Here is a 17150-nt window from a genome sequence, read left to right as displayed (position 1 = left end):
CTAAGGACAAACGAGGCAACTCTGTTCTGCTGGGGTTAGAATGAGAAATGTTATTGATAACACAGGTGAGAGGGAATTGTAGTAAAATAACTGTTGCAGTTTTTACAACCTCGCATACTTCCTGGAAGATGTGGCTGGGAGGACCTTTCTGAGCTGGTGTGACTGTCAATCTATACCGCACTAACCAATTGTTCTCTCCTGCCTCTGATTTCAAAGAAAGCCCCACCTCTCTGCTCTGTGTCTCTTTCCCTGTCTTTAGGGAGGGAAGTTGTTGGTAAAATCAGTCATGTTTTTAGCTTGCTGTTACCTGTTAAATTGTAAGTAAAGAAACTGTTCATTCTTTCTCCTATTAATGTCTCTGAGTGAGTTATTAAGACTGTAACTGCCAGTTAATGAGAAAAGGGGTGGACTAATCTGTGGGACTTGAAGCTATTCTGTCCTATGAATCCCTGCAGTTCTGCTGGGCAGGTAGAGAAATTTAAGCAGAAATTCAAAACTCTGCAACAGTAACTTCTCCGAAAGCTGGCTAAGACTGGAGCTGAAGTAGTAGATGTTGCTGATTGTTATCCTGGAGGCTGGATGAGCTTGTACGACTTATTTCATGCCTTCTTATCTGCTGTTGACCTTCCCTTGTATAAAAGGGGGAGGTTGCTGTAGTAACAGCACATCAAGCAGAGTTCTTAGGAGGTACAGGCCAATGGAGGAGGGACTGCTTACCACTGGCAGGTAAGAAAAAGGAATTTTGGAGCCCGCTCATACTTATTCCATTTTGCATCAATATTACCCAATTTTGTGCTGCTGTAAACGGAGGAGGAGCCATCAATCCCATATCTGCTCCTTTTCAAATGGAATTTGGCATCCCATTGAATTCTTGGCCAGTCTCCTTTTTGTCAGGGACTATGGATAAATTGTGGGCCTTGTTCCTTAGAAGTTTCAGGAACATTAGGACTGATACATACAACTGATCTTCTGGATGCTCTTTATCTGTGGCTGAAAGATCGTCCAATCATCTCTATAGCTCAGTGGTTTAGGTATCTGCAGAGTTACAGGTTGGGAGTTCAGTTCCCTATTCTGCCTCCTTAACAGGGGCTGGACTCAATCATCCATAGGGTCCCTTTCAGTTCTGCAGTTCTAGGATTATTATTATCTCCTCACAGACCACTAATTTCTTTGTATGGTGCCCATGTAGGGCAGATTCCCTGAGGGGAAAAATGAAAATGACTGTCCTTTACCATGCTGTATTTATTATTTTATTTTTTATTTTATTAGATTTATAGACCAAAGGTTTGTAGTGGTTGTTGGGATCTAGTTGTGCAGAATTCATGAAATCTTACCAAAGAAAATGTATAAAAACTGATGCATAGAGCTGCAACAATAAAACCAAGTCTATAGACTTGTAGCCACCTTTAGGCATTGGCAGGCATATTCCCTCATTCCAGTAATGGACTGACTACTGCAGTCCATACTTTGAAAAGTAATTCAACTAGGCCATAATTATTTTTCAAGCTGCAACAAGTAAATATTCATTGTGGATGTGGTGCCCCAATTTCTTAAAAAAAAAAAAAAAAAAAAAAAAAAAAAAAACCACTGTATGCATTTATTTAGATAATTTCTAGGCCACACTTTAAATTTGTCCAAATTTTGTCACCATATTTGGGCAACATCAGTTGAAAATTACTCTTTCAGCTCTTAGGCATAGACCCTCCTTTTAATGACATATAGCAAGTAGCAGTTTATTCAGCTCTTGTATAATCTTACTTTCTTTCAATGGGTAATCCATGTAGAAAACATCAAAATTGGCATATTTCTCTGATATTGCTATTTCTTTCAGGACACTGGAAAGCTGTGCAGCTCTCTGGAAAAATAAGAAAATAATGATATGTGGATGTGTTTATTATTTTACTAAAATAATTCTTAGCCTACACTCCACCAGGAGTTCAGGGAACCTCAAAATAGAATCATAGAATTACGGAACTATAGAATAGTGAAGTTAGAAGGGCCTGTGGCGGAATGCTCATCCACTCCTGTCCATCATATGGAGCTTTAGTGCAGGAGCCTATGATAGGGCAGGAGGGGTGGAGTTAGAGTGACAGTTGGGGAGTTAGAGACACAGAGAAGGAGATAGGGAATGGAAGTGAGAGAGTTAGGACATTGAATTGAGAGATTGGAAAGTTGGAGTGTTATAGAGAATAGGAAAGAGTTAAAAGGAATAGAGAATAAATAGGTGATTAAAGAATATTGTTAAAGAGGTTACTGTGAATAAAAACACATACAAGGAAACATGTAAAATCCAATTTAATGAATGATTCCCCAACAACTGTGATTTACATATCAATTAAGAGTTCAATAAACCTATTATACTGGCAGCACGTGTCTGAGATATATTTGGTATATTGTGGACTAGATCCACTGGTGGCAGCGTAGAAAGCGGCAACACATCCTGAGGGTGGACCTGTGTTTGGGGAGAACAAACTAGGGACACTAGGGGGATGCGACAAAGTGGTGGCAAGCGGCGGGATGCGATTTAAAGTCCAGTAAGCCTAAGAAAAAAAGTGAATTTTCTGAGCCTAAGGGACCTTTTAGTCTGGGACTGTCAAGAAGGAGTGGGAAACCCTCTAGAGTTCTTAGTGAAAAGCTTAGAAGGGGCTCCTGATCGCAGACCTGGGAAAAGACTAAGGACAAGAAAAGGCTCTGAGGAAAATTCAGTGTTTTAAGGTTACCTCAAGCTTTAAGTAAAAGACCAGTAGGCTAGCTTGAAATCCAAAGCTCTAAGGAAGGAGCACTGAGGGGACAAGTGGAAGCCAGGGTCATAAATATAGCTAAGGTGCCTGAAACCAACAGAGGCTTGATTAAAGTAAATATTTCTGAACTACTTTGGTGTCCGCAGGCAAAAAGAGAAACAGTGTGGCTGGGTGCCAGAAGGAAAATATAGTAACAGTTCATGGCTGCCAACAGAGAGCTACAGAATAACTCTCTCTCTAACACAGAAAAGGAAAAAAGCGTTATAAACTGAGGCTTGACTGCCTATCTCAATAGAAGTGACCATCATGTCCAAATAAATCCAATTAAATATACCTACTAAATGAGCGGGAAAGGTGGCAGTTGAGGTAACTAATAATCAAGTTTTACCTCATGAAGAGGAGGGAAATCTGGAAATATCTGATCAGGAGGATGATGGCTCAGGGGGAGAAGCTGCTTTAACCTCCCAGGAGTTTATAAAGTGGAAACTGGAGAAGGAATTTCACTTAAGGGAATTAGAAATAAAAGCTGAGGAAAAAGCTTTACAGCTTAAAGCTGAGGAAAAAGCTCTGCAAGCTAGAGCTAAGGAAAGACCAAAGGAATTAGAAATTAGAGAAACAGCTGAGGCAGAAGCCAGACAAATAGAATTAAAAGAAAGAGAAAGGGAAATGGAAGAGGAAAAGAGACACATGGAGTATCAATTACAACTGAAAAGTTTAGAATTGGCATCTCTAAATAATAATAACAGCAATAATAATGAAAATGAAAAAATAGATCTTAAAAAATTCCCACAATTTAGAAAGGGTGATTGCCCTGAGGCATTCTTGATCTCTTTCGAGCGCACGTGCTGGGATTTTAACATAAAAGCAGAAGACCGTATGTTTGTATTAAGGTCCCAGATAAGTAAGGATTTAGCAGATATTTAGTCCCAAATGCCCTTAGATCAAGCCAGAGACTATGAGGCTTACAGGAAATTGGTTTTCCTGAGGCTTGAGATCAATGCTGAACATTTGAGGTGAAAATTTCAAGCATTGATTTAAAAGCCTGAGGAATCATATTCTCAATTGGGGGCAAATCTAGTTAGATACTAGGAGAAATGGCTAGAGCAGGCTAATGTCGAGACATTAGAAAATATGAAAAATATTATAGGGTTAAAACAATTTTATTCAGTTCTGCCAGGAGAATTGAAGTACTTAATCAGAGACAAAAAGCCCAAGAATGTACAGGAGGCAAGTGAAACTGGTGTCTATATAACAGATATCAAAAACTCCAAATTCTCTGAGGTGAAATTTGGAGGGAAAAGTTGGGACGACAGAAGCATCCTGCACTCTGGGATAATCGAGAACAGATCTTGTCCCTCCTCTGTATGACACTTTGAAAAGTGCTATCATATCACCCATCAGCCTTCTTTTCTCAAGGCTAAACATGCCCAATTCTTCCAGCCTTTCCTCATAAGGCTTGGTTTCCAGACCCCTTGTTGCCCTCCTCTGAACTTGTTCCATTGTGTTAGCATCCTTCTTGAACTGTGCTATCCAGAACTGGACACAAGACTCAAGGTGAGGCCTAACCAGTGCTGGATAGATGAGGACTAGCAACCTGCGGGATTTGGAAACTATACTTCCATTAATGCAGCCTAAAATAACATTTGTCTTTTTTGTAGCCACATCAAACTGTTGGCTCATATTTGACTTGTGATCTACAACAATTCCAAGATCTGTCTCACTCATAGTTTTGCTGAGCCAGGTATCCCCCATCTTGTAATTGTGCAATTGGTTTCTTTTTCTGAGGTGCAGTACTTTGCACTTATCCCTGTTGAATTTCATTCTGTTGCTTTCGGCCCATTGTTCCATCCTATCAAGGTCATGTTGAATTTTGTTTCTGTCTTCTAGGGTATTAGCTATTCTGCTCAATTTGGTATCATCTGCAAATTTGACAAGCATTCCCTGCACTCCCTCATCCAAGTCATTAATAAAAATATTGAAGAGTACCGGGCCCAGAACTGAGCCTTGGGGTACCCCACTTGTTACCTCCTCCCAGTTAGAGAAGGACCGATTAATCATCATCCTCTGAGTACGATTCTGTAGCCAATTGTGTATTCACCTGACACTTGATCTATCCAGCCCACACCTAGTTAGCTTGCTAATCAGGATATCATGGGACACTTTGTTAAAAGCTTTGCTAAAGTCAAGATATACTATGTCTACAGCATTCCCTCTGTCTATCAGGGAGGTGATCTGATTAAAAAATGAGATCAAATTAGTTTGGCAGGATTTGTTCTTGACAAATCTGTGTTGGCTTCTAGTTATTACTGCATCATTTTCTAGGTGCTTGCACAATGACCACTTTACGATCTGTTCCAGAATTTTGCCTTGGATTGATGTCAGTCTGACTGGCCTGTAGTTCCCAGGTTCCTTTTTTTGTCCTTTTTGAAGATAGGGACAACATTAGCCCTCCTCCAATCCTCTGGCACCTCCTCCATTTCCCATGATTCCAATAAAATAATGGATAGTGGTTCTGAGAGTTCTTCAGCCAGTTCCTTCAGTACTCTCAGATGCAGTTCATCCAGCCCTGGAGATTTGAACTTGTTCAAGATGGTAAGGTATTTCTTGATTATTTGTTTACCAATCTCCAGCTGCAATCCTGTCCCCCTAACTTGCAGTTCCAATTTGTTTGGAAGTTCATAGTCTGTCTTGTGGTAGAAGACTGAACTAAAACAGGAATTGAGCACCTCTGCCTTTTCTTTGCCCTCTGATATCATTTTTCCATCTCCATTGAGGAGCTGTGCCACTATGTCTTTTCTTTGTCTTTTGCTACTCACATTCCTGAAGAATGCTTTTTATTGTTTTTAGTGTCCCTAGGTAACCTCAGCTCATTTTCAGCTTTTGCCCTCGCTGCATTTCCTTGCTGCTTCTCTGTATTCATACTTGGTGGCCTGGCCTTCTTTCCATTTTCTGTACTTGGCTTCTTTTTTTATTTTTAAGTCTTCCTTGAGCTTTTTGTGAAGCCACACTGGCTTTTTTTTGCCACCTCCCAATTTTTTTTCTTGTTGGAAATGTTTGTAGTTGTGCTTTTAGAATTTGCCTCCCAATATATATCTAGATAACTGAAATCTCCCATCACTACTATGTCGTGTGTCTTTGAAAATCCTGCAATTTGTTTTTCAAAAGTTTCATCCACTTCCTCTCTTTGATTGGGCAGTCAGTAGTAGACTCCAACTACCAAGTTCCTTTTGTTTTTTTGCCCCAACTAGATTGATCCAGCTGCTCTTGATAAAAGAAACATAAAACAACACATGGACTGGACAAAGGCATCAACTTATGTGTAGGAAAATAAATGCAATGTCGTGCTAGTTACAAAATGTAGTCACAAAACCCGATTATTCTTTCTGCATCTACTGGCTTTTTATATAGTATTGATCAAAATGTTATTCAGAGAGTGGTAGAAACATAGTGCATGCAGTGACATTCGCCTGCAAGGATGAAATCTTTGAGACAGGCCTAGAAAATATAAGCATCAATACATACAAAATTTCCAGTCGGTACATAGACAGCATAGATCCATCTTGGGGTTAAAATGGGAATGGGCAAAACTACTTCAGTGAAATGGCCCTCAAGAGTCATTTGTTTTCATCATGTTTCCTCTGAACTGATTCAGATTCCGAGGCAACTCATGACACAATTTCCCTTAGGAATGCATTGCACGTGGAAGCAAGCACCTTGTCTGCAAACATCGCTATGTCAAACCTCCTTTGTGCATGGAAAGCCAGGTAAACATGAAGCCTTTCCTGCAATCTTGCATACATGTTCATTCATAGTAGTATTATTCCATGAGACAGCCATGTGTCATCTGTTGGAGATGTGAACTGAAGCACAAGACATTTCAATCCGTTCATATACTGAAGACATTTGTAAGAACCTGGATGCAACCTAAGAATCTGAAGCTGAAATAGCATCCTCTCTTCACCTAAATAAAAACCAGGAGACCCGATTTCTTCAGGAGGTGGTAGTAGCAGTAGCAGCAGTTGTGGCAGCTATTATTACTGTTACTATTAATAACACCACCCTACTTTTCTTACAAAACAATCCCACATAATGGCCTTAGAGAGATGAAATCCGCATACTGTATGTCTTAAAATAATTTTGATATTGTACATACCTTTGTGGTCACATCCCTAAGTGTGCTGTTTGAAGACATCCAACCTCTGCATGGATTGACCTGTAGGGGTGTGGGAAAATAACATTCAACCCTTTTGTGGGTGTGTGGAAATAGGTACAAAAACACAAAATTAACTGATTGGCTGCAGTGACATTCAAAACACAGATATTTGGATAAGAGTTTTTTTCAAATAGCATTAGATTTTTCAGAGATAGGGAGTGGACACAGCAAGTGAATGACAATAACCCAGAGCATAGTTTGGCATTTTGGATTAGAAAATTAACCTGTTGCTATTAGCATTCAGTCCATTAATTTAATGCTCTTAACACATGTAATTGAAACATTGGTTGGTTCCCCTCAAAAAAGAAGCTATCACACCACATTCTCCCACTTCCTAATGGGAAAGGGGTGTATACTTCCCTTCCAAAGCTATATCGATACTAAGTACTCCAAACTTGGCCCTATAATTGTAAAAGCTCAAGAGCTCACCAAAAATTACTGGTGGGGAAGAGGAAGAATGACTTTCATTACTATTGTTTCAAAGGGTTGTGCTCTACAACTTGTGGCAAGGTCTGCCTTGATCAAATGTTTTGTGACTAGCTCATATTTTATCTACAGCTGTCATAAGTACTGTACTTGCAAATATTATTCTCCTCAATAATTCTCAGTCATCGATTTTTTAAATCCTTTCTAAAGGAAATTTTTTGAGTAGCTCCAAATCTTTCAAACCAAAAAGAAGTAGTGAAATTGAAGGCATGACCTTACCTCTTTTTCATTTCTCTGCCTAAAATGTAATTGCATGGAATATTTGGACAACTCACCTGAAGACAGCTAAGAAATGAATACAGTTGTCCATAAGTGACATCTTTGTTTAACTGACCTGGAAAACAGAAATGTTTTTAAATTGACAATGATAAAATCTATCATGATCCTTTACAGAACCGAAACCCTCTAGGAGTCTGCCTGATAAGGACTTTATAACGTTTGTATTCAGATACTTCAAATTTGTATTCAGTTAGTAGTCAGTTACTCTCTAGTTACTCCCTGGCTACTTCTTGATGTTGACACCATATTTTGTAGTGTGTTTTGGCCAATGTAATGGGTGGCATATGTCCATTCCAGTCCTCAGAGACTCTGCATAGGCAATGGTAGCAAAATTCAGTGGATAGCAGTTTCGGCCTTTTGGGACAAAGAGTTTGAATGCAACATCTGAAGGAGACCAATTCAATTTTGGGTTTTTTAGTTTTTATTCATCACTCTGCATCTATCCTAATGTTTACCCATTAGACTTACTACAATAAATTGGAATAAAGAAGACTATCTCCAGTAATCAGGAAGAATGGTTTTAAAAAGGGATTTAAACTGGCCTTTTCTTGCTCCCATATGTTATCTATGCAACTGCATCCACAGGGAGATTATCACAAGCTGATTCATACAGCAGATCTGCACTGCATGCATGTTGTGGTGCCACAAATAGCAGAGTCCCCTATAAAATGCTCTATTGCTATCCAACAGAATCCTCATTCCAGTTACATTTCACGCAACCAAGATATCCCTGTACAGTAATTTCTTCAAGCACCGTATTATTCTGATAAAGAAATTGACCCCTGCTGAATAATCATACAACATTTTCAATATATAAACATGTCTTAGTTTAGTACTAATCCTATCTGTCTCTGGGGAAAGGAGAAGAGAGAAAGCCTTTCCCCTCAAATCATTTATTAAAAATATTGTGACCTACAAACCAATTTCAGACTTGTATGTATAAGAGTAAGATCACATTTCCATGGCAGCATTTGTCTTAGACCTGAAATAAAGATTATTTTTAGTCACCCTGTATATATAGTATACACCTTTCCCCCTCTCTTCTCAGACAATTGATCTAGTGAGAGAACCAAGTCATATAACAGCCAGTTCAAATCCCAAGGGTGAATGGCTGATGCTTTGCCCATTAACAAGCCTTTCACTCTCCAAAACAAATCTAGCCATTTCACGCCAAGAAGGAAGATTGAAGGTGACTGTGTACATTCATGGTTTTCACTTTTTATACCTCAGATGGTTTGGCTTTCAAGGTGGAAAGAATAGGTTCTGTCTGGAGGGGGGAAAACATACAGTACCTCTCTTGTATAGCTGAGCTGAATTCAAACACTCCTAAATACACAACTGATTTCCCATAATATGTTTTCTATGGAATAGAGAAGGCTGCTTGGCAATTTGTCCTGCACCTCCCCCCCACACACTATATTGGCTTGAAGCTTATCACTTCTGCCTGCTGGAATAAATCCAACGGTGTAATATCATCTGTGAATTGATGCTTACACACCTCTCACACAATTCAGCACAGAACAATAAATACCAATGCTGACTTTTTAATCTGCAACAATTTGATATGTATACCAGCAAATGCTGGCAAAATTTACCAGTTTGATTGCAGCCACTCTCGGACATACTCATATCTTGACCAAAATGCCAAATATATTATCTTAGGAATCAAATGCATTCTGAACCAAAATATTCCACAGAGTGGAGTTACTCCAGGATGTTCTGGGGCAGTCCTTTTTGTTGTGGTTGCTGCTGCTAATTTGAACTATTTTGATGTTATCCTTCCAGTCCAGATACACAAGGGCAATTCTTGTTGGATATACTAGGGGATCCCAGTGTACATTGGGGGGTCCCTATCTCTCAAATTGTGCCCCCATCATTTTGAACCCATTACTGCCCTCTCCTTTGGCTAATTTTCTTTGGGTGAACTCCCTCCAGTTCACACTCCTCCCCTAGTTTCACCTGTCTGCTATCTGTTCCCATCAATTTACATAAATCCACCATCCCAAAATTTTCTAATCGCTACCTGTCTACTTATTTCACTGCATGACAGTACTTCTGCTTTATTTTCATTTTTTTTCATTTTTCTATTTCTGTGCTACAGTTTTTGATCAGCATGTGGCTTTCTTTGTCAGCAGCATTATTGCTGAATAAGAGTTGGGTACTTGTCTGTCTTTCCTTCACTGCAAAGCGAGGCTGTGAAATTCATCACTTCTGTCAAGTTTCCTGACTCCTGTTGGTAGCACTCACTGATTTCCCGAGATCATTAAGACAATCTGTACAGGTTCAATAGCTTTTCTTTCTTTCTTTCTTTCTTTCTTTCTTTCTTTCTTTCTTTCTTTCTTTCTTTCTTTCTTTCTTTCTTTCTTTCTTTCTTTCTTTCTTTCTTTCTTTCTTTCTTTAGCTTATATGGCAGTGATTCAGGTTCTGTTCCAAGGTATGAAACCTATCCCATAATTCATATTGAGCCTCAGAAGGAGACAAAGGTTACCCCTGTGAACAAAGGAGCAGGACAGGAGCAGGTGGGGAGAAGGCTTGCTCTAACCAAACACTTGTGATTCAGCACTTTCCAACAAAAAAGAAAAGTGTAAGAGCTAAATAGAAAATATTATAAAGTCTCATGTGAACTCATTTGAAGAACAATGAATGAATGAGTCTAAACGCACTGGCCTTCATGATTTAATTAGCTGTATAGAGTAAGGTTGAAAGATTTTAAATAAAGAGTTAATAAGGATGGCCTGGAAGGATATAGGTGGTCCTCTTGTGTTCTACACTTAATACCACGTAGAAGCTCCACACTGGTATCAGAAAACAGAATTGAACTGCCTGGGAGTATGACTTGGATCCATTTGAGAATCAGCCGGTCAAAAAGAGCGAGAGGTGAGGATTATAAAGGATGGGTAGAAGAAAAATAAAAGAAAGGTTTGGTCAGAGGAATAGTTAATACTTTTCTACTAAATTTCCCACCTCTGCCAGGAGGCATCATGAATTAGTCAGACTATCCAAGAAAGTTGTTTTATGCTTGGAGCTTTAAGCATGTGCAAAGAAACAAAATACAGGAATTTGTGGGTTTATATATGAAAAGTAAAAGATAGTTTTGTATGCTGACGCATCTGCTAATTACAAGACCAAATAATCTATTACTGGATAATTGATAGCATAATTAATTAATAGTTTGGGGGTCTTTCTAATTATACTATTAATTAGTCTAAAACTGAGGTATGGCTATTGGAACTATTATTTCACTGTGATTGTTTTCAGCTGACAGTTTTATTGGTGTCCAGGAGCTATTAGAGATCTAGATATATTAGTTCTCAGGCTCTTACTCAAATGATTCCATTAGACTTGCCTATATTGTTTGCTGAAATAGCTCTCAGTTTAGATAGATTACGTATTGGGGTAAGAGTAACACATATGCATACCTGCGGTATTCCATGGTATAGTCCCCAAGCTTATTTCCATAAAATTAATATTTTAGAAAGGAAATGCATATGGAGCCTTTATTGCCTCATTTTTTATGTTTGCATTTATATTTTTATTTTTGCACAATAAGATTTTACCCCCCTGAAAATACATTTCATTTTCTACACTTGATTTGGCTATACTCAAGATACCTTTTGAGTTCTACAAACAGGTGGTAAACACTGTTGTATTCAACTAGCCTTTGAAGGGCATTCTATGTTTTTTTTTTAATTGCTGCTGGATCCTTTCATGAACTGTCCATTCCAAGAAAGGACTATCTCTCCCACTGCCACCCACCCCACACTTAACTTTTGTAGCTAACGAGCCTTGTGGAAATTTCCCCATTAAAATTACAATATGATTCTCATAATATATTAACTTCATGGAGTAAGTGCAGTCAGAAAATGAAAGGCAAACATTTTTACAGAAAAAAAGGGCTGGCAATGGAATGTATACATTATATCAATATATTAAGAATATTTGCCATTTACAACATTGCAAACTTGTCATTGTTGTTATGCGCCACCAAATCACCTCTGACTTATGGCAACCCTATGAATGAGTTACCTCCAGAAGGTCCTGTTATTAACAGGTCTACTCAATTGCAGCAAACCTAAGTCCATGGCTTCCATTATGGAGTCAATCCATCTCATATTTAGTCTACTTCTTTTCCTGGTGTTCATCAACCTTTCCTGTTGTGTGGCCACATCTACAATTATAACACCTCAGTTTCTGTATATGGGCCATCAGCTTTAAGTGCTTCATTAGTCTGTTGGAAGTGTTCATTGCATCCTTAGAAAAACTGGAACCAACAAGTTTACAAATATTCATTGGAAAACACTAAATTTGATGTCAGTGAAGTCAGAATTGAATGGAAGGATAGACTGTACTATACAAGTTAACCAACTGAAAATTTCCCTATCCTCAATATGTAAAGTTTTATACATTAAAATTACATTTCTTTCAGCAAAAAATGATGTTTGGGTCTCCATCTTTTTAAGGAGAAATGATCAATTCAACTAAGTGGTGGTGGTGTAATATAGTTAGCACATCCTTTTGACATATGATATGTCGATGTTCACTGGTGACTCCTTTCTGGCTGGATATAGTGCAACACATTGAGTTTCTATTAGAATATTTTCGATATTAGTAGGGATTTATAAACCTGTTCAGTACAGTTATGCAGTGCAGGTACATCATCATCATCATCATCATCATCACCATCACCATCATCATCGTCGTCATTGTCGTCGTCGTCGTCATCATCATCATCATCATCATCATCATCATCATCACCATCATCATGTGCTGTCAAATCAATTCTGTATTATGGCAATCCTTTTTTCAGGGTTTTCCAGGTCGAGAGTACTCAGAAGTGGTTTGCAATTCACTTCTTCCTTGGGGTGGGCACCCTAGTAATATGCAACTTACCCAAGGTCACACAGGCTGGCTCTGTGGCGAACTGAACTCCCAACCAATGCCTTCAGAGCTAGATACCGAAACTCCTGAGCTATCCAGCCAGATTGATTTATTATTCAATTATCAAAGGATATTGCTCTTTATCTATGCAAAAATACTCATTTTTGCAAATGCCAGCTCCGAGCAACTACCAGAAATCTACTGTGAAATATTGCATACGTAAAAGAAATTGCATAAGCATTTTGTTTTCAATTTCCTGTCTGTCTGTCATGCACCTCGGTGTGCAACCAAGTACACAACCAAGTGTAAGCTGGATATGACCAAGCACATGACAGACAAAAATGTAAAGTTGGGATATGTGCTCCCATTTTCTTTCTTTTCCCTCCCTCTCCCTTTCAAACTGGAAGCTTATCATAGCCTGAACTAAATAGCCTGATAACATGTGTACTCTAGGACTATGGGATGGGAATCATATAAGTGGACTCTTCAATGATGTATATCCGTATACAACTGCTTGAACTTGCAAGGTACTGCTGATGGACCCAGACAGGCTGCTATCTGGAGATACTCTAGATTTACTGACTTCTGTTTAAAAGTTGCCCTTCTGTCTAGGCGTAATAATCAAGGGGGACAAAATAAGTGAGCAAATGGGTCTAGCATCACATAACGACTTTCAGGAAGTCCATCACTTCTAAAACAGTTGTCAATTGTGAGAGCTTCAGACATACATCCATAACATAAAAAGGAAGTGAATACAGTATTTACCAAGAGGATGGTAACGGCTGTGCATATTATCCCATAGGATGTCACCATTTACCAAGCCAGTTAAAAGCACATGGCTTCCTTTTGGAAGCTGGCTATCTAGATAATGCAGATTTTGTATAACATTGATGCGCATTTCATCAGGTCTTGTCATGTGTTTCACTGTATCACGTTTCCTATGAAAGAAAAAGAAAACAGCATAGTACTTACAGTGGAACAGAAAGAAAAAAAATGTAATCCTGTTTGAGTATGTTTCTAGTGATTTGCCTGGTATATTTTTATACTTTGTTTAACTAGCAGAGAGGTAACTTTGTGAATATAACATCGTACATTCCTTTTCTAGGAGTATGGCAGATGCAATAATCAGATCAAGATCATTTTTCAATAGTATAAGGGATGCAGTGACTAGATTTAGATTAGATCACATTTAGACACCTTCTGAGCCAGTTGCTTGGTTTTGGCTGTTCCAGGGACTCAATAAAATCAGGAGAGCTATTGAGCTGTAGTGATTAGGGGCTCTTTAGAAAGTGGACTACCAAACTACAGAAACTTGGACTAATGTTGAATATGCATGAAAGCTGGTCCTTGGAGTAAGTAGCGAAGACCATTGGAGTAAAAGGAAAAGAGGTTTACCACAGCAATGACACCTGCAGACAGAAACGCTCCAACACCACACCACCCTAAACACACTTATCTCATTTGATTTTGAAAGCCAAGCTGTGTTTGGAAGTCAAGCAAAGTCTGGTGAATTAAACTGGGAAAGAAAACAAAGATTTCTAGGTAGGGTTTCAATGTAAATAGGAGGTTGAGATGCTCTACTAGTTAAATGCCTGGGAAACAGAAGCTTGCATCTGAGAGCAGGAAGAAAGGATGTCATGCCGAGAATATCAGTCTGCAGGCAAGGAAGAGACAGATTAGGCAGCACAGAAGGGAACTATCCAGGGAAACCTGTCTGTATTCCTTTGCCCATAGACAGATGGTTGCACCTCACTTCCAACATTAATTTGACTCATTCCAGCCCCATGATTCTATTTGAACATTCATGTTAACTTAATCTTCTATGGGATTAATGTAGGTGGCCCCACAAAATTATTTATTTCTTGTAGGTTACGAATAGTTTCTTTAAACAACAACAACTAAATAATGAACAGCAATTCCATTTGGACATGCACACCATCTCATAGCAGTTAACAGACACCGTTACAAGATAAACCATTTTCCAAACTGGGGGCACTTTGGCAGTGAAGTCTCTGTAAGAGCTGATTTATGATCAAGGAAATTTTATCTCATTCTATCACATGTTTCAGTTGTCCCTTGTCTCAAACCATAGATTGCCTCTGGCCCCAGTCAGTCAGGTTTTGTTTCTCTCTTTGTTATCATGACTTTATGTCACAGATAAAATATACCATGAGGAAAAGAATACTGTAGAAATGATGAATTATAGGAAACACAACAAATCCAAATCCAGCAATGCTACTTCCTCTCCCTTCCAAACACACACACACACACACACAAACACACACACACACAAACACACACACACACACACACACACGTCCTTCAACATTCATTTATTTTTTTTCATGTTCCCTTTTTATTATTATTGCTTCTCTGTCCTACTTTTGTGCCTTGGTAGGATGTGAGATATATGCCATCTGTCTATATTTTTGTACATCCTCCTTATTTGGCCAATGCAATTTGGGTTCTACTGGAAAGTACAATAGCTGCCAATTTCATTATTTCTGTCACTTCCAAATGCCTCCATTTCCCAATCTGTAACTTGCTGCATTGGCATGAAAAACGGGTCTTTTTAACAGTGCTTTGGCTGATGCACTGATTCTGCCGTACGTAGAACTACATTTTTTTTACTTTTTTCTAGCACAAAGATCTGAATTAAGCATAGAACCTTCATTGTTTCAATCATTTTTTTAAAAAAAATATTAGATACTATTTTAAGTCACACCAACTGAATCTACAAGATCCTAACAAAAATATGCCAGATATATGGAAAAGAAACCAATGGTCTGAAGATTGGAAATATTGAATATACATTCTAATTCCAAAGAAAGGAAACACCAAAGACTGCAGTAACTATTGGGCCATTGTATCAATTTCTCATGAATGCAAATTGACCTTCAAGATGTTGCAACAAAGCTCTTAACATGTATGGTGTAAAAATGCCCAAGCTGGAGTCAATACAGGAAGAGGTACTAGAAATCATATTGGAAATACACATCGATTACTGGAATACACCAAAGAATTTCAGAAGAAAATCAACGTGTGCTTTATAGATTATATCAAATCCTTTGTGAAGATAATCAAAACCGATGGATCATTTAAAAAGAAATGAGTGTGCCATAAAATTTATTTGTCCTGATATGTAGCCTCTACTGAGGGGCTTTGGTAAGGGTAGAATATGGAGAAAACAGAATGGCTTCCCATAGGCAAAGGTATCAGAAAAGCATGTATTTTATCTCTCTGTCCCTTCAATCTTTATTGAAAACAAATTAAATGAAAAGCTGGATTGGATTTAGTTGAAGGAGTGATGATTGGATGACATCACAATAGTTGTGAAAAATAGCAATGATTTGAAAAAACGACTAGAAGTTAGAGAAAAAAGTGCAAAATCAGAGTTACAGTAGAACACAAAGAAGATAAATAATACTGGCTATAGAAGAATTCCATAACTTTAATACTGGCAATGAAGAAATTGCATTTGTTAAGGCTTTTCTGTACATTAGTTCAATTATCAGTCCAAATGGGGGATTGCATCCAAGAAATCAGAAGAAGACTTGGAAAGCAGTTATGGAGGAACAAAGAAGATATCTGCATGAGGATGAATTGCTGGAGACTGAGATCATCCATATTATAGTATTCCTAATTATCATGTACAGTTGGACACCAAAAGATACCGACAGGAAAAAAAACTTTATTAATTAAAAATGCCATGTTGGAGGAACATTTTACAGACAGCACAGACTGCCAGAAGGAATGCTCTGCACGGCGCCACCACTGCCGCCACGATAGTGCTTTGCCTGTCTGCTCAGGACAGAGTGAGCGCAGGAGAGTGATGTAGAAGCTGAGGGGGAGGGCTTTGATTAGGTTGCCTACCTCCCTAGCTCGGCCTCTTTTCCAGCAAGGGTGTCGTGGCCCACCCAACCACCCTTTAAGAAGTAAGAGTGAGATTAGCTGGTTGCTTCGGGGCTGGATGGGAATTTTTGACTTGTTTCTGTAATTGGCTGTGAATGGGAGCAGATGTGTTTTCACCCATCTCATTCTTACTTTATGCAATAACTAGGTAATGTCAGGTGTGCAGATTAATTAGTCGCAACTGCGGGTAGTGTGAAAAGTAAGAGCTTGGTGAGCTCCAGTTGGTCACCCCATCTCCCTGATTGGTGGAATCAGGATATGAAGGGGGAAGGGAGTTTTTTAAAAATTATTTTTTTATTTTTAAAAACCAGGGATAAGGTAAGGAGTACAAAAGGTAGAGGGGGATATGGGGAGGAAGAGGGGGAAGGAGAATACAAAATGTACTGTCATCCAATCTGTTCATGTTGCGATATCAAGTAGACTTTTCGCCTTTATATAATTTGATTTCCCTCCATGTTTCAACTTACAGTTGCATCTTAGTTTAATTCTATGTTATTCAAGCACTAGGTAGTTCTTTGTCTTATCTATATTATCTAGTATAATGCTCAGTAAAAACAATTCTGGGGTTAGTGGAACATTACGAAGCAGTATTTTTTGTAACAGAATACAGTATGTACTGCTATCCAATACTGTTTCGCTAC

The 17150-nt window shown here is 38.6% G+C and overlaps 1 protein-coding gene across 3 annotated transcripts in view; it reads right to left on the bottom strand.

Moving 5' to 3' along the window:
• The window catches only part of AOAH (acyloxyacyl hydrolase), a 196849-nt gene that overhangs the window by 23690 nt on the left and 156009 nt on the right, over positions 1-17150 (bottom strand). For 2 of the 3 annotated variants that reach the window (XM_073003781.2, XM_020788153.3), the window contains exons 17-20: positions 13363-13535; positions 7716-7774; positions 6895-6954; positions 1759-1855 (exon numbers count right to left, since the gene is read on the bottom strand). In XM_073003781.2, the coding sequence (XP_072859882.2) occupies positions 1759-1855; positions 6895-6954; positions 7716-7774; positions 13363-13535 (389 nt within the window). The remainder of the gene's footprint in view (positions 1-1758; positions 1856-6894; positions 6955-7715; positions 7775-13362; positions 13536-17150) is intronic. The other variant, XM_073003782.2, reaches the window with a different exon arrangement.

Source organism: Pogona vitticeps, chromosome 6, assembly GCF_051106095.1.
Source record: "Pogona vitticeps strain Pit_001003342236 chromosome 6, PviZW2.1, whole genome shotgun sequence".
Taxonomy (NCBI): Eukaryota; Metazoa; Chordata; class Lepidosauria; order Squamata; family Agamidae; genus Pogona; species Pogona vitticeps.
This window is presented reverse-complemented; position numbering and strand designations above follow the sequence as displayed.